The following is a 24339-nucleotide window of genomic DNA, read 5'->3' as shown; positions in this document are numbered from 1 at the left end:
GCCAGTAGGGAGAGGGCGGGTATTTCAGCTTCACAGACACAGCTCTCAACTCCAATCACCAAACGCAGGAGCAAGGATTAACCAGCTTCATTCTAAGGCTGAAGCAGCTGGCCCTGCGTGTTTGAGTATAAACTGTCCTTATTTTGTTCAACCCCTGAACAAACACACAGCTGAGCCCACTAGAGGGAGACAGAACAACACAGGATCAGACAGAATCTGTGTCCCCAGAAGGAATTTCTCCTACTAACTCCCTTTGCATGATGCACACGTACACGCATGTATCAGAATGCTGCTGCTCAGCCTGGATATGAGAACAGGTGCCTGTGTGCTCCCTGCTGGAGGGAGCCTTCGTGTGAAACACCCACTGGGGAATCAGAGGCCCCAGTGGCTTCTCTGAACAGGGAAGGGGTGGGAGGTGCCCAGAGCCATGTCTTGGAGCCCCCGGCCATGCTACCTTGGAGGGATTATCCTAAAGGGAGGGGGTGGACAAGGCTTCCAGGGGCATGGCCCCAAGTCATCTCATTCAGCTGTGCCTGCTGCCCCCGGAGGTCGTAGAGGGGGTGGCTGGGGAGGCCAGAGCACAGCCTCAGATGGGAAAGAGGGTGTGAGTACAAAAAGCTGCCAAGTGCAGCCCCCAGCCCAACACACTAGATCCCCTGCTCCATCAAGCCCCCATCAAACCTGTGAAGCAGACTTCAGTGTTCTAGTTTTACAAAGAAGGACAGTCTACATGGAGTCAAATATTTTGCCCAAGATCACTGTCACTGATCCAGGCACAAAGCATTTCTAAGCCCCTCTCCTCAACAAGCCACAGAGGGAGAGGAGAGAGCTCCTCAGGTTGAGGCAAGAGCAGGTGCAAAGGCCCTGAGGTGGCACAGAGATGTGCAGGTTGCTGGAGCAAGGGGTGGGCCAATGGTTAGGACAAGTGGAGGTTGTAGAGCAAGTACCAGCCAGATATGAGAACTCTGGGGCCACACTCAGGACTGTCACTACAGGGTATCCGTCAGGAAACCTTTGCAGAGTAACTAAGGCAGCAGACAGGCAAACAGCAGAGGGGAAGGAGGGAAAAGAGCTGGGAGGTTACTGCAGGAGTCCTAGCAAGTAAGTGATGATAATGATGGTGATGATTATAGTGATGATGGTGGTGCTGGTAGAATGAAGATGATGATGGTGGTGGTGGGAGTGGTGATGATGGTGGTGTGGGATAGGACAAATGGACAGCAACAGACTGATTCACCCAGGAGGTTCAATCAGCAAGACCTGGAAGGGGCCTGGAGGAGGAAGGCTGGCAAGCCGGCTATAGACATGGCTGGATGGATGGAACTGCTATTACTCCACTGAGGAGAGAGCCCTGGGAGAGGGTAGCGGGGCTTCTGAGGAAATTTAGTGGCAGGAGCCCAGAGGCCCCCAAAAGAAACTCAGGAGTCCTGGAGAAGTGCATGTAAAGTGCTGGGGAAGTGCCAAGTAAAGCTGCAGGCATTCTCTGTCCAGAAGCCCTTCTCTATCTAAAGTAACACACACTTGATCACCAGGACACACCCACAAGGCTGCTCATTGCTGTGCCAACCATAAATTCCAAACTGAATAACCATCAATCCATCAATCCAGGGGTGCTGATTAATACCCCATCATACAGCCACATCACTGACATCCTGTGTTGTCACCTGAATAAGCAGGTGGAGCTACAATTGCTGTCTCTGCCAAGAAATGAAATCTACCAAGAAGTGAGGGAGGAAGTGCAGATCCAGGTGGCCAGTGCAACATCTAATTCAAGGAAAAGGTCTAAAATCAGCTACACTTCAAAAAAATATTTTTTAAAGTTCTATATATAGACTTACATGGGCTTCCCCGGTGATGCTAGTAGTAAAGAACCCGCCTGCCGACGCAGGAGACATAAGAGATGTGGGTTCAATCCCTGGGTCGAGAAGATCCTCTGGAGGAGGGCATGGCAACCCACTCCAGTATTCTTGCCTGGAGAATCCCATGGACAGAAGAATCTGGAAGGCTATAGTTCATGGGGTCGCAAAGAGTCATATTTGAATTGACTTAGCACATACATACACCCAGAAAATTTCTGGCAGGATTCATAAGAAATTTGACAGTGGCTTCCAACACAGAGAGGGATGAGGGGTCTGGGCCATACAGATAGAAATGGGGAATGCACACAGGGATTTCCAGGGTAGAAATAATTTTGCATTCTTATGACACTTGGCATGGTCCAAGCACTATTCAGAAAAAGCTTGACAAACCTCTACTAGTAAATAAATGCCCCAGTTTTAAAACATGTCCAAGCCCCATTCACACTGACCAAATGGAGTCCTGGAGACAAGATTTAACATGGTTTTGTCTGTTTCTAACAAGGACAAGACCAGGGGCGGCAGCCGGGAGGACCAACCCCACGTCCAAAGAGCGGTGGCTACCCAGGCGCAGGAGGGCCTAGAGGAGCTATCCCACATGGAAGGTCGGGAAGGGTGGTGGTGAGGAGATACCCCTCGTCCAAGGTAAGGAGCAATGGCTGCCCTTTGCTGGAGCAGCCGTGAAGAGATACCCCATGCCCAAGGTAAGAGAAACCCAAGTAAGACGGTAGGTGTTGCAAGAGGGCATCAGAGGGCAGACACTGAAACCATACTCACAGAAAACTAGTCAATCTAATCACACTAGGACCACAGCCTTGTCTAACTCAATGAAACTAAGCCATGCCCGTGGGGCAACCCAAGATGGGCAGGTCATGGTGGAGAGATCTGACAGAATGTGGTCCACTGGAGAAGGGAATGGCAAATCACTTCAGTATTCTTGCCTTGAAAACCCCATGAACAGTATGAAAAGGCAAAATGATAGGATACTGAAAGAGGAACTCCCCAGGTCAGTAGGGGCCCAATATGCTACTGGAGATCAGTGGAGAAATAACTCCAGAAAGAATGAAGGGATGGAGCCAAAGCAAAAACAATACCCAGCTGTGGATGTGACTGGTGATAGAAGCAAGGTCTGATGCTGTAAAGAGCAATACTGCATAGGAACCTGGAATGTCAGGTCCATGAATCAAGGCAAACTGGAAGTGGTCAAACAGGAGATGGCAAGAGTGCACGTCGACATTCTAGGAATCAGCGAACTAAAATGGACTGGAATGGGTGAATTTAACTCAGATGACCATTATATCTACTACTGCGGGCAGGAATCCCTCAGAAGAAATGGAGTAGCCACCATGGTCAATAAAAGAGTTCGTAATGCAGTACTTGGATGCAATCTCAAAAATGACAGAATGATCTCTGTTCGAGTAATCCAAGTCTATGCCCCAACCAGTAACACTGAAGAAGCTGAAGTTGAACGGTGCTATGAAGACCTACAAGACCTTTTAGAACTAACACCCCAAAAAAGGTGTCATTTTCATCATAGGGGACTGGAATGCAAAAGTAGGAAGTCAAGAAACACCTGGAGTAACAGGCAAATTTGGCCTTGGAATACGGAATGAAGCAGGGCAAAGACTAATAGAGTTTTGCCAAGAAAATACACTGGTCATAATGAACACCCTCTTCCAACAACACAAGAGAAGACTCTACACGTGGACATCACCAGATGGTCAACACCGAAACCAGATTGATTATATTCTTTTCAGCCAAAGATGGAGAAGCTCTATACAGTCAACAAAAACAAGACCAGGAGTTGACTGTGGCTCAGATCATGAACTCCTTATTGCCAAATTCAGACTTAAATTGAAGAAAGTAGGGAAAACCACTAGACCATTCAGGTATGACCTAAATCAAATCCCTTATGATTATACACTGGAAGTGAGAAATAGATTTAAGGGCCTAGATCTGATAGACAGAGTGCCTGATGAACTATGGAATGAGGTTCGTGACATTGTACAGGAGACAGGGATCAAGACCATTCCCATAGAAAAGAAATGCAAAAAAGCGAAATGGCTGTCTGGGGAGGCCTTACAAATAGCTGTGAAAAGAAGAGAAGCAAAAAGCAAAGAAAAAAAGGAAACATATAAGCATCTGAATGCAGAGTTCCAAAGAATAGCAAGAAGAGATATAAAGCCTTCCTAGGTGATCAATGCAAAGAAATAGAGGAAAACAACAGAATGGGAAAGACTAGAGATCTCTTCAAGAAAATTAGAGATACCAAGGGGACATTTCATGCAAAGATGGGCTCAATAAAGAAAGAAATGGTATGGACCTAACAGAAGCAGAAGATATTAAGAAGAGGTGGCAAGAATACACAGAAGAACTGTACAAAAAAGATATTCACAACCCAGATAATCACGATAGTGTGATCACTGACCTAGAGCCAGACATCCTGGAATGTGAAGTCAAGTGGGCCTTAGAAAGCATCACTACAAACAAAGCTAGTGGAGGCGATGGAATTCCAGTTGAGCTGTTCCAAATCCTGAAAGATGATACTGTGAAAGTGCTGCACTCAATATGCCAGCAAATTTGGAAAACTCAGCAGTGGCCACAGGACTGGAAAAGGTCAGTTTTCATTCCAATCCCAAAGAAAGGCAATGCCAAAGAATGCTCAAACTACCACACAATTGCACTCATCTCACACGCTAGTAAAGTAATGCTCAAAATTCTCCAAGCCAGGCTTCAGCAATACATGAACCGTGAACTTCCTGATGTTCAAGCTGGTTTTAGAAAAGGCAGAGGAACCAGAGATCAAATTGCCAACATCCACTGGATCATGGAAAAAGCAAGAGAGTTCCAGAAAAACATCTATTTCTGCTTTATTGACTATGCCAAAGCCTTTGACTGTGTGGATCACAATAAACTGTGGAAACTTCTGAAAGAGATGGGAATCCCAGACCACCTGACCTCCCTCTTGAGAAATCTGTATGCAGGTCAGGAAGCAACAGTTAGAACTGGACATGGAACAACAGACTGGCTCCAAATAGGAAAAGGAGTACGTCAAGGCGGTATATTATCACCCTGCTTATTTAACTTATATGCAAAGTATATCATGAGAAACATTGGACTGGAAGAAACACAAGCTGGAATCAAGATTGCCGGGAGAAATATGAATAACTTCAGATATGCAGATGACACCTTATGGCAGAAAGTGAAGAGGAACTCAAAAGCCTCTTGATGAAAGTGAAAGAGGGGAGTGAAAAAGTTGGCTTAAAGCTCAACATTCAGAAAATGAAGATTATGGCATCTGGTCCCATCACTTCATGGGAAATAGATGGGAAACAGTGGAAACAGTGTCAGACCTTATTTTGGGGGGCTCCAAAATCACTGCAGATGGTGACTGCAGCCATGAAATTAAAAGACGCTTACTCCTTGGAAGGAAAGTTATGACCAACCTAGATAGCATATTCAAAAGCAGAGACATTACTTTGCCAACAAAGGTCCGTCTAGTCAAGGCTATGGTTTTTCCTGTGGTCATGTATGGATGTGAGAGTTGGACTGTGAAGAAGGCTGAGCGCCGAAGAATTGATGCTTTTGAACTGTGGTGTTGGAGAAGACTCTTGAGAGTCCCTTGGACTGCAAGGAGATCCAATCAGTCCATTCTGAAGGAGATCAGCCCTGAGATTTCTTTGGAGGGAATGATGCTGAAGCTGAAACTCCAGTACTTTGGCCACCTCATGTGAAGAGTTGACTCATTGGAAAACCCTCTGATGCTGGGAGGGATTGGGGGCAGGAGGAGAAGGGGATGACAGAGGATGAGATGGCTGGATGGCATCACTGACTCGATGGACATGAGTCTGAGTGAACTCCGGGAGTTGGTGATGGACAGGGAGGCCTAGCATGCTGCGATTCATGGGTCTCGAAGAGTCAGACACAAATGAGCGACTGAACTGAACTGAACTGAACAAGGACAAGTCTTTTGGGTCTTCCTAAGCCCTGTCTAGGATGCTCTGCTCCCTCCTGACTCCCATCCTTCGGCCAACAGCACCCTGGACCAACGGGGCCCCCGTGTCCACCCAGGCCTGCTCTGGGCTCGGGAGCACTGCCCTGTCATAGGCTAATGGGGAGGAGGTGAGTGCTGCCTTCGGCTTAGGAGTCTTACCTGGAAAGGTTCACCCCAATTACTTATTTTAAGAGCAAATTAAGGCTCAGATCTGAAGTGCCCACTGTATGCTGCTGCTGCTGCTAAGTCACTTCAGTCATGTCCGACTCTGTGTGACCCCATAGACGGCAGCCCACTAGGCTCCCCCATCCCTGGGATTCTCAAGGCAAGAACACTGGAGTGGGTTGCCATTTCCTTCTCCAATGCATGAAAGTGAAAAGTGAAAGTGAAGTTGCTCAGTCATGTCCGACTCTTAGTGACCCCATGGACTGTAGCCCATCAGGCTCCTCCATCCATGGGATTTTCCAGGCAAGAGTATTGTATGAAAACACCCAAATGGCTTCATCACCACCATGAGGACCCCTCAGGTAAGGAATTTGAGGACTTCAGTTTCCCAGGTTTTTTAATTCTTTACTTAAAAATAAAACCAGGATACCAAAGGTTTAAGTTATTTATTTCTGATGATCAATTAACCTTGCTCCTATAAACATTCATAAAAATCAATTACCAGCTTATTGAAAGAATTAATAAAATTGACACCATTGATTGTAACCCTCTAGCAGGAGCAATAGGCCTCCAGGCAAAGAGAAAGATCCTATTTTTAAGAGGTTCTTCATGTGGATGGTCAGAGGGTATTCTAAAGGTGTTGCCAGGGGTTCCCTGATGCCCTCAGACAAGAGCCAAGCAGGTATGTTCCCCACATCAAAACTGACACAGAACAGATCAGCTAGGGGTTTTCATTGAATATTAAAATGCAATCGTAACCTCCTCAAAAGAGACAGGAGAGGAGAAGGAAATGAAGAGTCTTTAAGAAAAAAAAAAAAAACACCAGCCTGAATTTGGATGCAATTATATCCACCCTAATCAGAAGTGTTAGATCACAATTAGCTGCTTTTAAAGACACATTTCAATCTATTAATTTAATCATCAGTGTCATGTGTGAGGCCATTACTGAAGGTGTAATTAAGTGGGATGTTCTATGTGTGTGAGTGCTAAGTTGCTCAGTCATGTCTGACTCTTTGCGACCCCATAGACCCTAGCCCACCAGGCTCTTCTGTCCGCGAGATGTTCTAGGGAAGAACACTGGAGCAGGTTGCCATGCCCTCCATCAGAGGATCTTCCCAACCCAGGGATTGAACCCATGTCTCTTACATTTCCTGCATTGACAGGTGGGTTCTCTACCACTAGCGCCACCTGGGAAGCCTGAGATGTTCTACTATTTCCTAATCAACTGGATCGCCCACAGATGACGTGGGCCCTCGCACCTTGCCTTATTACAGAACTGCTCCCCTGGAAGGGGTGCTTTATGCACAATTTTTGTAGGAGAAAACCAGAAGTCAAAGTCCCATTTGTATTGACATAAAAATGCAACCGCCCCCTCAGAAAGAAAATTCAGTCACTTACCAGCCACAAAACTGGGAAAAGATGCCACCTTCTTTGTCTGTTAGGAAATATGAAAACACACACAAGAGTTGTACGCAGTTGGCCCATAAAATCTAAGCTGACACCACAATGTGACAAGTTTGAGCCCATGAGTGACCAGTCTCTCCAAGAAATCAGCTCCTTATAGCAAAGCAGTGTCTTTCGGGCTCTATGTTTGAGTGGGGTGCCTGTTAACAATTCTCATGGGAAACCCTGGGGTACAAAAGGCCATCAGCTGAGACCTAGGGACCCCCAGGCTAGCACATCACTGCTAGAAGGAAAACACTAGTGGTTCTCCAACTGGTGGCATGAGAATTCCCAGACACTTGTTTATCTCTTGGCCACATCACACAGCATGTGGGATCTTAGTTCCCTGATTAGGGATCAAATTTGTGCCCTCTGCAGTGGAAGGTCAGGGTCTTTACCACTGAAGGGAATTCCCCACAGGGACATCTTTAAAAGCAAGATGAAAGAGGGACTTCCCTGGAGATCCGGGTTAGGACTCCCCATTGGCATCAGTGACTCAGAGGACATGAGTTTAAGCAAACTCTGGGATAGTAAAGGACAGGGAAGCCTGGAGTGCTGCAGTCCATAGGGTCACAAAGAGTTGGACGTGACTTAGTGACTGAACAATAACAATTTCCATTGCAGGGGGCGCACGTTGATTTTTGGTCAGGGAATTAAGATCCCACATGCCAGGCAGAGCAGCCATAAATAAATACATACATAAAATTTTTTTGAAATAAAAGCAAGATGAAGGAGATCAGACACCACTACATGAGTGACCACAGTTATTTCATCCAAGTTACAAAACCTCATCCAAACCATGCTTTCCAGATAAGGGAAATGACTTGCTTGAGGCCTCGTTCTAACAACCTCCCCATCAGGGCAGTGGGAGTTTACACAGGATTGTTTTTTAAATCCACACAGTTGGTTTAGAACGGCGCTTATGGCAATTTCTGTAGACATTTCTGGTTCTCACAACCTGAGGAGGAGGGTTACTACCAGCACCGAGTTGGGAGAGGCCAGGGATGCATCTAAACATCCTGAGGTGCCAGGGACGTCCCCCCACAACAAAGAAGGATCTGGCCCAGATATCCACGGTGCTACTACCCTGGAGTCATCCTGCTTTAGAAAGTGATGGTCAGTGGGGCGGACTGAGCCTCCATCAAAGTGGGGAGCACCAATGAGCCCCGTGGACCAGAAGCAACACAGGAGCACACGGCGGTGGGGGGCTGAGTCAATAGAAAAGGGACTTCCCTTCCTCCCCCGGGGCCTCCTCCTCCTGCACGGCCACCTGGCTTTGCTTGTCAGGACCCCCTTCTCCTAGGTAATGGGTGGGACCAGAGCCCTGTCCCACCCACATGGGATGGTGAGCCCATGGGGACAGGGCAGGCAGCTCCCATGTCAAGGCCCCCGGTCAGAACTCTCACCTCTGGGATGTTGTTATTGTCAACTGGTCCATTGAGATCAGAGCGCTGTTGCTTTCTTGGCTGCTCCAAACCATTGCAAACCTGGAAACCAGGAAGTTAAAGATACAGATGAGGTCTTCACATGTTAGAAAAAGTTTAAAAATGACTTTAAAAATAGTTTAAAATAAAAAAAAAAAAAATTTTTTAAAGAGACCGAGATACAAAACTGGAGACATGATACAATTTTGTAAAATATATGTGTACATAGGTATGTGTGGGTGCACACAGATATAATTTAACTTCTCTGTCAATAACATGTAGACTTTCATACATCTCAAAAGTTATGTGAATCATGGTTTCTAATTTTATTGTTTATTATTCTTTTCAATTGTGGCAAAGTGCATAAACAGGGTGACAATATACAGCCTTGATGAACTCCTTTTCCTATTTGGAACCAGTCTGTTGTTCCATGTCCAGTTCTAACTGATGCTTCCTGATCTGCATACAGATTTCTCAAGAGGGAGGTCAGGTGGTCTGGGATTCCCATCTCTTTCAGAAGTTTCCACAGTTTATTGTGATCCACACAGTCAAAGGCTTTGGCATAGTCAATAAAGCAGAAATAGATGTTTTTCTGAAACCCTCTTGCTTTTTCTATGATCCAGCGGATGTTGGCAATTTGATCTCTGGTTCCTCTGCCTTTTCTAAAACCAGCTTGAACATCAGGAAGTTCATGGTTCACATATTGCTGAAGCCTGGCTTGGAGAATTTTGAGCATTACTTTACTAGCGTGTGAGATGAGTGCAATTGTGCGGTAGTTTGAGCATTCTTTGGCATTGCCTTTCTTTGGGATTGGAATGAAAACTGACCTTTTCCAGTCCTGTGGCCACTGCTGAGTTTTCCAAATTTGCTGGCATATTGAGTGCAGCACTTTCACAGTATCATCTTTCAGGATTTGGAATAGCTCAACTGGAATTCCATCGCCTCCACTAGCTTTGTTTGTAGTGATGCTTTCTAAGGCCCACTTGACTTCACATTCCAGGATGTCTGGCTCTAGGTCAGTGATCACACCATCATGATTATCTGGGTCGTGAAGATCTTTTTTGTACAGTTCTTCTGTGTATTCTTGCCACCTCTTCTTAATATCTTCTGCTTCTGTTAGGTCCATACCATTTCTGTCCTTTATTGAGCTCATCTTTGCATGAAATGTTCCTTTGGTATCTCTAATTTTCTTGAGGAGATCCCTAGTCTTTCCCATTCTGTTGTTTTCCTCTATTTCTTTGCATTGATCACCTAGGAAGGCTTTCTTATCTCTTCTTGGGGGAGCTACCCCACGCCCCTAAGCCCAAGGCCAAGGGCGGCGGCGGGGAGGAGCAACCGCACAACCGAGGCCAGGGGCGGTGGCCGGGAGGACAACCCCACGTCCAAGCAGCCGTGGCTGCGCAGGCGCAGGAGGGCCTAGAGGAGCTATCCCACGTGGAAGGTCAGGAAGGGCGGTGGTGAGGAGATACCCCTCGTCCAAGGTAAAGAGCAATGGCAGCGCTTTGCTGGAGCAGCCGTGAAGAGATACCCCATGCCCAAGGTAAGAGAAACCCAAGTAAGACGGTAGGTGTTGCAAGAGGGCATCAGAGGGCAGACACACTGAAACCATGCTCACAGAACACTAGTCAATCTAATCACACTAGGACCACAGCCTTGTCTAACTCAATGAAACTAAGCCATGCCCATGGGGCAACGCAAGACGGGTGGGTCATGGTGGACAGATTTGACAGAATGTGGTCCACTGGAGAAGGGAATGGCAAATCACTTCAGTATCTTGCCTTGAGAACCCCATGAACAGTATGAAAAGGCAAAATGATAGGATACTGAAAGAGGAACTCCCCAGGTCAGTAGGGGCCCAATATGCTACTGGAGATCAGTGGAGAAATAACTCCAGAAAGAATGAAGGGATGGAGCCAAAGCAAAAACAATACCCAGCTGTGGATGTGACTGGTGATAGAAGCAAGGTCCGATGCTGTAAAGAGCAATATTGCATAGGAACCTGGAATGTCAGGTCCATGAATCAAGGCAAACTGGAAGTGGTCAAACAAAAGATGGCAAGAGTGAATGTCGACATTCTAGGAATCAGCGAACTAAAATGGACTGGAATGGGTGAATTTAACTCAGATGACCATTATATCTACTACTGTGGGCAGGAATCCCTCAGAAGAAATGGAGTAGCCATCATGGTCAACAAAAGAGTTCGTAATGCAGTACTTGGATGCAATCTCAAAAATGACAGAATGATCTCTGTTCGTTTCCAAGGCAAACCATTCAATATCACAGTAATCCAAGTCTATGCCCCAACCAGTAACACTGAAGAAGCTGAAGTTGAATGGTTCTATGAAGACCTACAAGACCTTTTAGAACTAATACCCAAAAAAGATGTCCTTTTCATTATAGGGGACTGGAATGCAAAAGTAGGAAGTCAAGAAACACCTGGAGTAACAGGCAAATTTGGCCTTGGAATACAGAATGAAGCAGGGCAAAGGCTAATAGAGTTTTGCCAAGAAAATGCACTGGTCATAACAAACACCCTCTTCCAACCACATAAGAGAAGACTCTACACATGGACATCACCAGATGGTCAACACCAAAATCAGACTGATTATATTCTTTGCAGCCAATGATGGAGAAGCTCTATACAGTCAGCCAAAACAAGACCAGGAGCTGACTGTGGCTCAGATCATGAACTCCTTATTGCCAAATTCAGACTTAAATTGAAGAAAGTAGGGAAAACCACTAGACCATTCAGGTATGACCTAAATCAAATCCCTTATGATTATACACTGGAAGTGAGAAATAGATTTAAGGGCCTAGATCTGATAGATAGAGTGCCTGATGAACTATGGAATGAGGTTCGTGACATTGTACAGGAGACAGGGATCAAGACCATCCCCATGGAAAAGAAATGCAAAAAAGCAAAATGGCTGTCTGGGGAGGCCTTACAAATAGCTGTGAAAAGAAGAGAAGCGAAAAGCAAAGGAGAAAAGGAAAGATATAAACATACATATATACATATATGTAAATATACGTATGTATATATATATATATATACACACACACACACACACCCAGAGGGGCTTCCCAGGTGGTGCTAGTGGTAAAGACTCTGCCTGTCTATGCAGGAAATGTAGGAGATGCAGAGACACAGGTTCAACCCCTGGGTTGGGAAGACCCCCCCTGGAGAAGGAAGTGGCAACCCACTCCAGTTTTCTTGCCTGGAGAATCCCATGGACAGAGGAGCCTGGCAGGCTACAGTACGTGGGGCTGCAAAGAGTCAGACACCACTGAGCCTGAGCATTAGATGTGACAGATTAGGTATCAGCAGTAGGACTACAGGATCATACAGCGATTTTACTTCTAATCTTTGGAGGAACTACCATATTGTTTTCCACAGTAGCTAAACCATTTTATATTCCCAGCAAGTGTCCAAAGGTTAAAATTATGTTTCTAAAAAAACTTTAATTCTTAGTTCAATGCAAATTCTAAAATCCAAATTCTTTAGTTAGAGCAAAATAATCTACTGTTAGAGGGGAAAAAGTGCCCCAAAGACACGTCATAAGTCTTCTCTTAAAGAAGACACCCATCCAAAATCCCACTTAGTTCAATGAACAAAATTTAAAGTTGAGGTATATTTTCTCTACTTAACACCCTGTGTTTACATGTGTGCTAAGTCGCTTCAGTCGTGTCTGACTCTTTGTGACCCCATGGACTGTAGCCCACCAGGCTTCTCTGTCCATGGGATTCTCCAGGCAAGAACATTGGAGTGGGCTGCCATTTCCTCCTCCAGGGGATCTTTCCGACCCAGGGGGCAGGTGGGTTCTTTACCACTAGCACTACCTTTGGAAGCCCTTACTCCAGAAAATCTCCCCAGATCCAAGAACTGAAACTGCTGTCCAAACCCCAAAGCACACTCTGGTAAGCCAGCATCACAAGTCAAGTTCCAGAACTTTCCTGAAATAAATTAGCAAGCATCACTTCCCTGATGGCTTGGCAGTAAAGAATCTGCCTACCAATGCAGAGGACATGAGTTCAATTCCTGGTCTGGAAAGATCCCACATGGCATGGAGTAACTAAGGCCCATGCACCACAGCTACTGAGCCTGTGCTCCAGGGCCCGTGCTCCACAAGAGAAGTCACTACAATGAGAAGCCCACACACTGCAGTTACAGAGTAGCCTCTGCTCACCACAACTAGAGAAAAGCCCCCACGCAGCAACAAAGACCCAGCGCAGCCAAAAATAAATAAAGTATCAAGCAGTAGCAATATCGTGACAAGACAGTGCATGCACGCACGCTGAGTCACTTCAGTCGTGTCCAACTCTGTGCGACCCCATGGACAGCAGCCCAGTAGGCTCCTCTGTCCAAGGGATTCTCTAGGCAAGAATACTGGAGTGGGTTGCCATTGCCTTCTCCTAATACTGACAAGACAGTAATAAGTTTTATTTACAAATAAATTTATACTATGAACATACACATACATTATACTTACATTTATTTATGAATAACTCTTTTTTTTTTTAATTATTTTAAAGAAAGACGGCTGTTTAGGAAAGTGGGTTCTCACCAGACACCTAGCCTGCCTGCATCTTCATTTTGGACTTACAGCCTCAGCCTCCAAATCTGAGAGTAATAAACGCATGTTGTTTCTAAGTCCCCTGGTTTATGATACTCTGATTTAGCAGCCTGAAAGGACTAAAAGATAACACTCCTTCCACGAATGTTACAGTTTGGTCTAGAACCTAATTTTTCTGGCAGGAGAAGGACCATCATGTGGGGTAATAGACTCTCATCGAGGTGCCAGATACATGGTGGGGAAACAGTACCTCCAGGACTGCTACCCGCCTTGTGTTGGGTGCCTCTGAGAAATGGAAGAGGTCTCCATTCTGGGGGACGCACTTTGGGCTTGGCCAGGGAACCCAGGCTGGCTGGACGTCAGTGCCTCACACCATCCCACCCCAACCCCAACACCTCAGCATGGGGCCACAGCACGCAGTGACCACAGGCGACACAAGGTCTCAGGCCCATGTCTAAGGGCAGCTTCTCCCCAAAGCAGCCTGGACCCTTCCCTCTAGAGCAACATTTCCTTTAACTCCCTTGGACCTCTCATCACCATGGCAACCACATCTCATGAAAAACAGCCAGAGTTGTTTCCAGAGAGGCAGGGGGTGACTTCTGCTGTTTCTCCTTGGGAAAACCCATCTGGTGCTCCCGTCATCATCTCATGGCAGGGGTTGGGGGCTTAGCAACAGGTGACACAGCGTCCGAAATGAGCATGGTCAGAGGCCCACGTGGACGTGGGGTCCTGGAATCTTAGAGGAAGATGCTATTCAACTCTTTGTGCCCTCCCCATGGCAGAGCAGCCAGGTGCACCTCAAAATAAAATGACAGCCAGGGTTATCTCTGACTTTCACAGCCAATATGGACAGCTGGGCCATATCCCTCATTAAGTAACTCCAGTGGGCATTCTTGGTGCCACCCACTGGAACCCCTACCGCCATCGCTGGTGAGGAGGGGCAGGTGAACTGAAACATGCAAACACACCAGGAACCCCCAAACCTGTATTTCATGGAGCCCTGAGAGCAGAACACTATCTGGTGGCACAGGCTGGGCACAAAAAGCCGGCACCAGGGCCAGCTGTTCAGGGCAGAGACGACTTGCCTGTAAGAAGAATCCACTCATTTGAATAAATGAATAAATACACCCAGGCTTCCCGGGTGGCTCAGTGGTAAAGAATCTGCCTGCCAGTGCAGCAGACATAAGAGATGAGAGTTCTATCCCTAGGTGAGGAAAATCCCCTGGAGAAGGAAACTGCAACCCAATCCAGTATTCTTGCCTGGACAACCCCATGGACAGAGGAGCCTGGTGGGCTACAGTCTACAGGGTTGCAAAGAGTTGGACATGACTGAGCACACACTCATGCAGACAAAAAACATCCTGGCTCCAGTTGGTGAAACTAAAGCTGGAGCTTTTTAAACGTGTCAATTCTGATTGTGCCTGCTGGATTAAACTGAAAATATGGTAAAATAATCCATGTGGCTTCGGATGGAATAATGGCAAACAAGCACATACCCACTCACTCTCGAGTCATCTGGAACAAAAGCCAAGTGTTTCCAAACGTGGTCCTGGATGACACGGGGATGAGAGACATGGAGGGGAGCTCAGTCAGGGACAGACAGCATCGACACAAAGCCAAGGAAGCCACTGCTTCCCACTGGACTGTCCCATCTCTCCCCAGACAGGACTCAGTGTCAGAGAAACCCCAGTGCTGCACTCAGCGAAGGGAGAGCCTTCTCTAGGAATCCTTTCTTGTTTTCAAAGGCATCGGTCAACTGACTCATCAGTCATTCCATCCAAGACGTGCCCTCCTCCGTCCTGCTCAGGGAAGTGGGGGGCAGGGGTGGGTGCGGCTGGGACAGCGACACTGCAGATGCTCCCGTGGGGCCAAGCTGGGGGCATCACCCACAGGGCTGATGATGGTCTGATCACTGACAGTCTCATCAGTGCCCTCCTCATCTTCTCTCAGAGGCCCTTCGATCCATCCCCTGACAAATGGTGGCTCAGAAAAATAACAATCTGGTTCTGTTCCTCTCAGCATTCAGGCCACTCCATGGTCTTCACCTGGAGGAGGAGAAGCACTTGCATAAAGTCTTCATTCTTATCTCACTTATCCCTCCAGGGACGATAACATCTTCTCAAAGCCACCACTGCTACTGCTTAGTCGCTTCAGTCATGTCCAACTCTGTGCCACCCCATGGACTGCAGCCTGCCACGCTCCTGTGTCCATGGGATTCTCCAGGCAAGAATACTGGAGTGGGTTGCCATGCCCTCCTCCAGGGGATCTTCCTGACCCAGGGATCGAACCCCCATCTCCCACATTGCAGACAGATTCTTTACCATCTGAGCCACCAAGGAAGCCAAAACTCTGGCTTAAGAGAATCATGACGAGATCCACTGGGGAAGCCACTGGGGGCCTGGCCTTACTCTCTGTGACTTGTCTGATAAAACTTCCTCCACCACCAACACTGGGCCCCTCTGGCGCCTCATTCCATCGTTCACTCTCTGTTCACAGGGCCCCTCAGGAAGGGGTGGAGGGTACCCTGGGGACAAGACTTTCTGAGTAGAACCATGTTTTCCTAAACTGGCCTCTGTGTCTCCATCCTCATTACTATTTCAAAAATATACTTTGTGAGGCTGCCATAGTGATTCCTCTGATTGATCTGGGCAAAGTAGATTGAAACATTCTGTAAAGGATTCACCATTCTAGATGCCATCAAGAACATTCATGATTCACAGGAAGAGGTCAGAACATCAACAACAACAGGAATTTAGAAGTTGATTCCGACCCTCATGAATAACTTTGAAGGATTCAGACCTGAGTGGAAGAAGTAACTACAGATGTGGTGGCAACAGTAAGAGAACTAGAATTAGAAGTGGAGCCTGAAGATGTTATTGAATTACCACAATCTCATGATACAATTTAAATGCATGAGGAATTTGCTTCTTATGGATAAACAAAGAAAGTGGTTTCTTGGGAAGGAATCTAATCCTAGTGAAGATGCTGTGAAGATTGTTGAAGTGACAACAAAGGATTTAGAATATTACATAAACTTAGTTGATGAAGCAGTGGCAGAGTTCCAAAATTGGATTGGATTGACTCCAATTTTGAAAGAAATTCTACTGTGGGTAAAAATGCTCTCAAACTGCATTGCATGATACAGAGAAATTGTTTGTGAAAGGAAGAGTCCATCAGTTGAGGTAAATTTCACTGTCATCTTATTTTAAGAAATTGCCATGGCCACCCCAGTCTTCAGCAACCACCAGGCCAATCAGTCACCAGCCATCCACACTGAGGCCAGGCCTTCTGCCTGCAAAAAAGATGACAACCCCAGAAGGCTCAGATGATGCTTAGTATTTTTTAGCAATAAAGTATTCCCTTATAATAATTTTAAAATTTTATTTATTTATTAATTTTGGCTATGCTTGGTCTTCGTTGCTATGTGGGTCTGTCTCTAGGTGCAGCAAGCGGGGGCTGCTCTCTAGTTGAAGTATTCAGGCTTCTCACTGCAGTAGTTTCTCCTGTTTCAGAGCAGGGGCTCTAGAGTGCCATCTCAGTAGTTGTGGTACACAGGCTTAGTTGCCCCGAGACATGTGGGACCTTCCTGGACCAGGGATCAAGCCTGCATTCACATGAGGATTCTTATCCACTGGACCACCAGTTAAATACTAAAGTACTCTTAAATTAAGGTACACATGGTTTTTTAAACACTATTGCACACCTAACAGATGACAGTATAGTGTGAATATAACTTTTGGATGCACTGAGACATCAAAATATGTGTGTGACTCACTTTATTGAGATATTCACTTAACTGCAGTGGTCTGGCATCAAACCACAATATCTCAGGGGTCTGCTAACACAGAAGGAGAGCAGATTTGTCATCACCAGGGTCTACAGGGAGAGGAAATTGGGGACTGACTGCTTGGTCCAGTGGCTAAGACTCCTCACTCCCAATGCAGAGGGCCTGGGTTCCATCCCTGGTCAGGGAACTAGATCCCAAATGCCCCAACTAAGACTCAGTACAGTCAATAAATACAAATGAATATTTAAAAAATAATAAGCATGGTCTCCTTTAGGGTTGAGGAAAATGTTCTAGAACTGAGTGGTGGTGGTTGTACAACATTGCAGTCGATGTCACTGAATTGTACCCTCTAAAATGGTCAAATCAGTAAATTTCATGTTATGTGTCTATAGCTACACTTTTAAAGTAACAGGGAAAGAAGGAGTAAACAGAGACCTCAAATGATCAAAAACACACTGACTCCACCTTTGACACCCCTTTCAACTCAGCACTAGATTCCTGCATGGCAGTCAGGGCCAGCTGGTGCAGGACTAGCCCTCACTAGGGACACGAGGGCCAAGGGGAGGAGGCGGGCAGCCCAAATACAGTGACAGGACCACAGACACTTCTTCCCAAACACCTGCCCCCCACCCTGGATGTCACAGTTGGATTCCAGATTCCTTCCTGGGGAAGGAGGCACCCCAACACTCCAGGCAGTTATAGGACCAGGGAGCATCACATGTGATTTAGCTCAATTCTCAAAGGTGAAAAGCCCATGACCCCTGGGGGCCAGCAGGCTGCTTCTCCCACTGGTTTCATAAGTTTGCTACAAACACACCCATCCCCTGCCAGTAACTGTAAGGTAAGGAGCCCTGTGTGAGCAGTTTAATCACAGCCTAATGACAGCAGTTTAATGACACTTTAATGACAGCAGTTTAATGACCCTCCAGGGTGAAGAGCAATCTTTTGTATTACAGCAAGTTCAGGCCAGTAGCTCTTGTGAGCCCGGAGACGCTCCCTGTTCCCCCAACCACTCCCCTTTCAGCATAGAGCCCCTCACACATTCTGGGAAAGTGAATGTGGCATCAGATAAGTGCATGAAACCAAGGCACCCAGGTCAGAAGGAAACCAGATGAGGATGCTAAGTCAATGTTCAAATTCCAGCTCCAAGACACTTCCCATATTTAGCTTGTCCATAGAGACTGCCATTCCCAGCCTAGAACTGCCCAAACCAGCTCTCTGTTCTCTGGACACAAGAAGGAATTCTCTGTTCCAATCAATACTTTTAGTCCTGGACTTGCCTGGTGGCCTACCAATGTAGGAGATGTGAGTTTGATCCCTGGTCCGGGAAGATCCCACATGCCATGGAGCAGGCCATGGAGCAGCTAAGCCCATGCACCACAATTACTGAGCCTGTGCTCTAGAGCCCATGCTCTGCAACAAGAGAAGCCACCACAGTGAGAAGCCCATGATAACTAGAGAGTAGGCCCCCACTCACCACAACTACAGAAAAGCCTGAGCAGCAGTGAAGACCTCGCACAGCCAAAAATAAATAAATAAATAAATCCTAAATAATACTATTGGCATGTGTGTGTTCAGTCATGTCCAACTCTTTGCAACCCCATGGTTTTAGCCCACCAGGCTCCTCTGTCCACGGAATTTTCCAGACAAGAAATACTGGAGTGAGTTGCCATTTTCTTCTCCAAATAATACTACTAGTCCTAAATAATAAACAACTCAATGGAACTGCCTACAGCTACCAATACTAAATCATATAACTCCTAATTTGAAAAGCAAGTTTAACCAGGAGATCCCAATGATCTAGTAAACTTCTATTAAATCTACTGTTATGAATGTGCTGTACAGAACATCTGGTTTTCTTAAAGTTGAGGATGAGGAGAGAGTGTTTTCATAGTACATTTGATAACATATTTTTCTTTTAATGATACTAACAAGATATGACCTCAATCATTTCATGTAACCCAGTGGTCTGAATGATCTATGTGAAAGCCCAGCAGGAATAATAATCTGCGGTCCACCCCTCCTCTGCCCTTCCACCCCTGCCAAGGTGGGATCACGTCTGTTACTGGACAAGACCCCAGAAGGAGAGAGGGAAGGTGCCCCCTCCTCACTCAGGATGTGGTTGTCTACTCATGGCTCATCTTAATCCTGAATATCCTAAAACCTTCCAGAGATGTGCAGATCCACCCAGTGTCCACAGGCCCACATGAGTATGGTCAGCTATCTCTCCTGTGGTTCCACCAGTCCTTCGGATAGACAAAGAATGTTTTGTTTGCATGATATGGGTTACAGGGGCTCAGATTGGCTCAACTTGGTTTCAGATGATTTTAGTTGGCTCGGGCTGGTGAATGGGACAAGAGCCCTTTTCTTGTTAGATATACCTAAAATAAAATGTATCATTTTAACCAATTTTAGGTGGACAATTAAGTGGCATTAGGTGCATGCACACCGATGTACAATCATCACCACCATCCAGCCCCAGAACTTTTCATCATCCCCAATGGAAGCTCTGTCTCCATTAAACACTAACCCCATCCCCTCAAATCCCACCAACTCCCAGTCTGCCTCCATCTCTGTGGGTTTAATTAGTCCAGGTACCTCACTTGTGTGGAATCATATAGGATTTGACTTTTTGTGAGCTTATTTTCACTCAGCACAGTGGCCTCAAGGTTCATCCCTGTTGTAGCATCTCCTTTCTTTTTAGGGATGAATAATATTCCATTGTATTGTATGTAAAAGTCTTTCTTAGGTAACTGTAACTGTGGCTCAGAAGAGAAATCAATCTTCCCACAAATACTGAAAATAATGACCAAGCTGAGATCTCTGAATTTGTGCCAAGCAGCCCATATTTTAGGTGACTTAGAATCCTTTGGCTTAATTCCCTGTTTGATTTTTTTCCTGGCATTTAGAAAGGGGGTTGTAGATTAAATAAGATATTGGGCAAGAAAAACCACTTTATGGTAGCAAATCCACTTCATGACATCTCCCATTGCAAATTTGCAAATTCAATGTAACAGGAAAAACTCTAACCCACCACCACTCTTGTGTCTGGAGTAGGTTTTGAGGACCAGTGAATGACTACATTATCCCCTCATTTCTTGAAATTAACATTCACATTTCTAAAAGTGACCAGCAAGCTATGTTTTATATTCATGGGTCCCCATGAATGAACAAACGAATGAATGAATGCAGAAGGGAATAAACAGATCACAGCAAGGAAGAGCATCTATTTTCAATGGCTTGCCTGGTGGCTCAGATGGTAAAAAATCTGCCTGCAATGTGGGAGATCCAGGTTCGAGAAGATCTGGGCTGGGAAGACCCCCTGGAGGAGGAAATGGCAACCCACTCCAGTATTCTTGCCTGGAGAATTCCACAGACAGAGGAGCCTGGGGGCAGGGATGGTTACAGTCCATGGGGTCACACAGTTGGACATGACTGAACTGACACACAGAGAAAGAAGAAGCAGCCTCAGTGGCCAGAGTTCCCCAGAAGCACCCAGAGACCTGGCTCAGGTAGGAGTAGTCTGGGTCTGAGCCCATCTGAGGAAGACCCTGGGATGGGTGAGTCTTCAGCAGAGCATAACCGTCCACAGTCAGAGATCCAGAGGCTCCAGGAGTCAAGGTCAGGGACATAGATCTCCTAGCCAGCACCCGGGGCTGCTTTGAGGGGAAGATTGAGACCCAGAGACTAAGAGGGAGGGGTCGGGGTGGGGCAGAGCTGCACCAGCAGTCAAAATAGGCAACGGGGGCAGAATCTGAGGCCATCTGCAAGTGTTTGGGCTGATGAAGAAGAGGACTGACCAAGGAGGGTAAACAGGCAACGCCCCCAACAGCAACCTTCCTCCAAGCTGATGTGGTGCTCCCCCAGCACTGTCCTGAGCCACAGACCCTCGTCTAAACTCTAGCTCAGGCTCTCTGACCTATCCAGCCTGGCTGCACCCAGCACAGGGCAAGTGGCCAGCAGAAGGGCAGACCCAACATTTGCGTCAGTACCAAGGACAGCGCATGGCCAGCTCAGTCACCATTCCTGAAGAGGACTGTCTGTCTGCTGCTGGAACCAACCAGAGGGACCCAACAAGCCCAGATCCAGGCATCTGTTCACTCCAGCAGTCTGGGCCTGGGCTTGGTCTCAGGTGGAGAGACCAGCTTTTCTCCTGTGAAGGCTGATCATGGTCCTGGCAGGGTCTGGAGTCCACTCTCGGTCCTGGGGCACTCTCCTGTGTCACACCCTTTCTCAGCCTTTCTGAGCTGTGCTGAGTTCTCCTGAGTTGTCCATGGCATGCGCTAGTGCAGGGCCAGGAGCTATTCTTGGTTAGCTTCCTATCACCACAGGGCCGTGTCTTTTTTAGTCACTGATTAGCACTGACCATGATCTGAGTGCTTTGGGGTGCAAACACTGTGACTGCGTCTGCCACGCTGTTCCATCTCCAAATCTCATGCTCAGCAATGTGGTCTTTCTCCCTGAACAGAAGCTGTTGCTATATATTCTCCTCCGGAGCCCTGCACTTCCTGGGGAATGTCATGAGAATAATGGATCCTCTGGGATGTGTCTCGAATTCCTGGAACTTGTAGGGGATGCTGATGGTGTTCAGGGATGGAAGATGCGGGGGAGTCAGCACCCTACCCCAGTCCTCCACCCAGTTCTCTGTTGCTTAAATCTGCCCTGGACACATTCCATGACACATCCATGCCATTAGAATCAAAGCAGTGCAATTCCAGCTCCACACATGGCAGGCACCCTCTTCCTTGGCACCTGTTCTTATAGATGCTGTCAAACCCATCCCCTCTGTCCCTTACACAGGAGCTTCTGCCCTGGCCATCCACCTGAGATGCTCAGGGCCTTCCCGACGTCCTGCCCCTTAGCCTCCTTGAGGTTCCCAGCCCCCTGATGGCCCAGCTCTGTCCCTCTCACATCACCATCCTCAAGCCAGGTCCTTCACTTCCACTTGTCCTCCTGGCCTCGTCACAATCCCCAACCCTGCTGCATGCTGAGGATACCCATGACCTCCAGGTTCAGCCCTTCCTGGTCAGCTAATTTCCCAAAGCCCCCCTTCTAAGTCCCAGGGCCACCCACTTATCACCCACGAGGGAGCCTGTCCCCAGGAAGCCTGCCTGGGACTCATGGGCCGGGCGGGGACTCCTCTAGGCTCCCAGTCACACCCAGATGGACAGAGAGTCTCTCCCTCTAGAATGAGGTTCTCCATGCAAGCTCAAGTCACTTTCATCTCTGCACCCCAAGGCCTAGCACATGGCAAGGGCAATTTTCTTGCACCACATGGGAGGCTTTGCAGATGCAGCCAGCCCAGGAGATCAGGAGTGGCCTCTGGGAGAGTAGGCTCTGAAGGAATGCCAGTTCAGAAGTTCAGAGCTGCCCCCCTCATGCGGGGGGCCTCCCCCATATCCGCTAATGCAACAAGAGTTTCTTTACAGCCCAAAGCCCCCAGTGCATACACAACTGCCTTGAATGACAGGAACACTCCAAAAATGAAGTCAACTTATGCTTATCAATCTTTAAAAAAAAAATCAAAGGGCATCAAAGGGAAGTTCTAGAAACTTAACTGTGAGTCAACAGGACATTTTTTCCAAACACAAGCTCTCACTTTATGTATTTCTCAAATGCATGAACTCTTCTGGGGAAAAAATATTAATGAAGGCTTTAAAAATATGAAAGCATATATATGCAATGGAGTATTACTCAGCCATAAAAAGGAAAAATTGGAATAAAAAGTGGAAAAAAATGGAACATTACTCAGCCATAAAAAGTCATAATAAGGAACTCCTTATTAGCCATAATAAGGATCTGAGCCACAGTCATCTCCTGGTCTTATTTTTGCTGACTGTATAGACCTTCTCTATCTTTGACTGCAAAGGTCCATCTAGTCAAGGCTATGGTTTTTCCAGTGGTCATGTATGGATGTGAGAGTTGGACTATAAAGAAAGCTGAGTGCCGAAGAATTGATGCTTTTGAACTGCGGTGTTCAAGAAGACTCTTGAGAGTCCCTTGGACTGCAAGGAGATCCAACCAGTCCATCCTAAAGGAGATCAGTCCTGGGTGTTCATTGGAAGGACTGATGTTGAAGCTGAAACTCCAATCTTTTGGCTACCTGCTGCGAAGAGCTGACTCATTGGAAAAGACCCTGATGCTGGGAAAGATTGAGGGCAGGAGGAGAAGGGGACAACAGAGGATGAGATGGTTGGATGGCATCACCGACTCAATGGACATGGGTTTGGGTGGACTCCGGGAGTTGGTGATGGACAGGGAGGCCTGGTGTGTTGCGGTTCCATGGGGTCTCAAAGAGTTGGACACAACTGAGCAACTGAACTGAACTGAACTGAAAAAGGAATGAAATTTGATCATTTATAGACAGAGATGTGGATGAACCGAGAGAGAGGCATACAGAGTGAAGTAAGTCAGAAAGAGAAAAACAAATACTGTATATTAACACATATATGTGGAATTGAGAAAAATGGTACAGATGAACCTATTTGCATGGCAGGAATAGAGATGCAGACATAGAGAACAGACTTGTGGACACAGGGTAAAGGAGACTGTGGAATGAATTGGGAGACTGGAATTGACACATATACACTACCATATGTAAAATGGATAGCTAGTGGGAAGCTGCTGTATAGCACAGGGAGCTCAGTTCAGTGCTTTGTGATGACCTAGAGGGGTGGGATGGGTGTAGGAGGAGGCTCAAGAGGGAGGGGATATATGTATATATCCCCTGATATAAGCTGATTCACTTTGCTGAGGCTCAAGAGGGAGGGGATATATACATATATCCCCTGATATAAGCTGATTCACTTTGCTGTACAGCTGAAACTAACACAACAATGTAAAGCAACTATCAGTTCAGTTCAGTTCAGTTGCTCAGTTGTGTCCTACTCTTTGCGACCCCATGAACCACAGCACACCAGGCCTCCCTGTCCATCACCAACTCCCGAAGTCCACCCAAACCCATGTCCATTGAGTCGGTGATGCCATCCAACCATCTCATCCTCTGTTGTCCCCTTCTCCTCCTGCCCTCAATCCTTCCCCAGCATTAGTACTATATCCCAATAAAAATATATGAAAGCAATTCATTTTCATTTGT

At 46.7% G+C, this 24339-nt stretch overlaps 1 protein-coding gene across 12 annotated transcripts in view; it reads right to left on the bottom strand.

Annotated features, from left to right (window-relative positions):
• Nucleotides 1-24339, bottom strand: part of APBA2 (amyloid beta precursor protein binding family A member 2) — a 138740-nt gene that overhangs the window by 22721 nt on the left and 91680 nt on the right. For all 12 annotated transcript variants that reach the window (NM_001435111.1, XM_059879044.1, XM_005221941.5 and 9 more), the window contains 2 exons: nucleotides 8865-8945; nucleotides 7414-7450 (listed from right to left, as the gene is read on the bottom strand). In NM_001435111.1, coding sequence (NP_001422040.1) covers nucleotides 7414-7450; nucleotides 8865-8945 — 118 coding nt within the window. The remainder of the gene's footprint in view (nucleotides 1-7413; nucleotides 7451-8864; nucleotides 8946-24339) is intronic.

Source organism: Bos taurus, chromosome 21, assembly GCF_002263795.3.
Source record: "Bos taurus isolate L1 Dominette 01449 registration number 42190680 breed Hereford chromosome 21, ARS-UCD2.0, whole genome shotgun sequence".
In the NCBI taxonomy this organism is placed as follows: Eukaryota; Metazoa; Chordata; class Mammalia; order Artiodactyla; family Bovidae; genus Bos; species Bos taurus.
The sequence above is the reverse complement of the archived record's forward strand: the minus strand, read 5'-3'. Positions and strand labels throughout refer to the sequence as shown.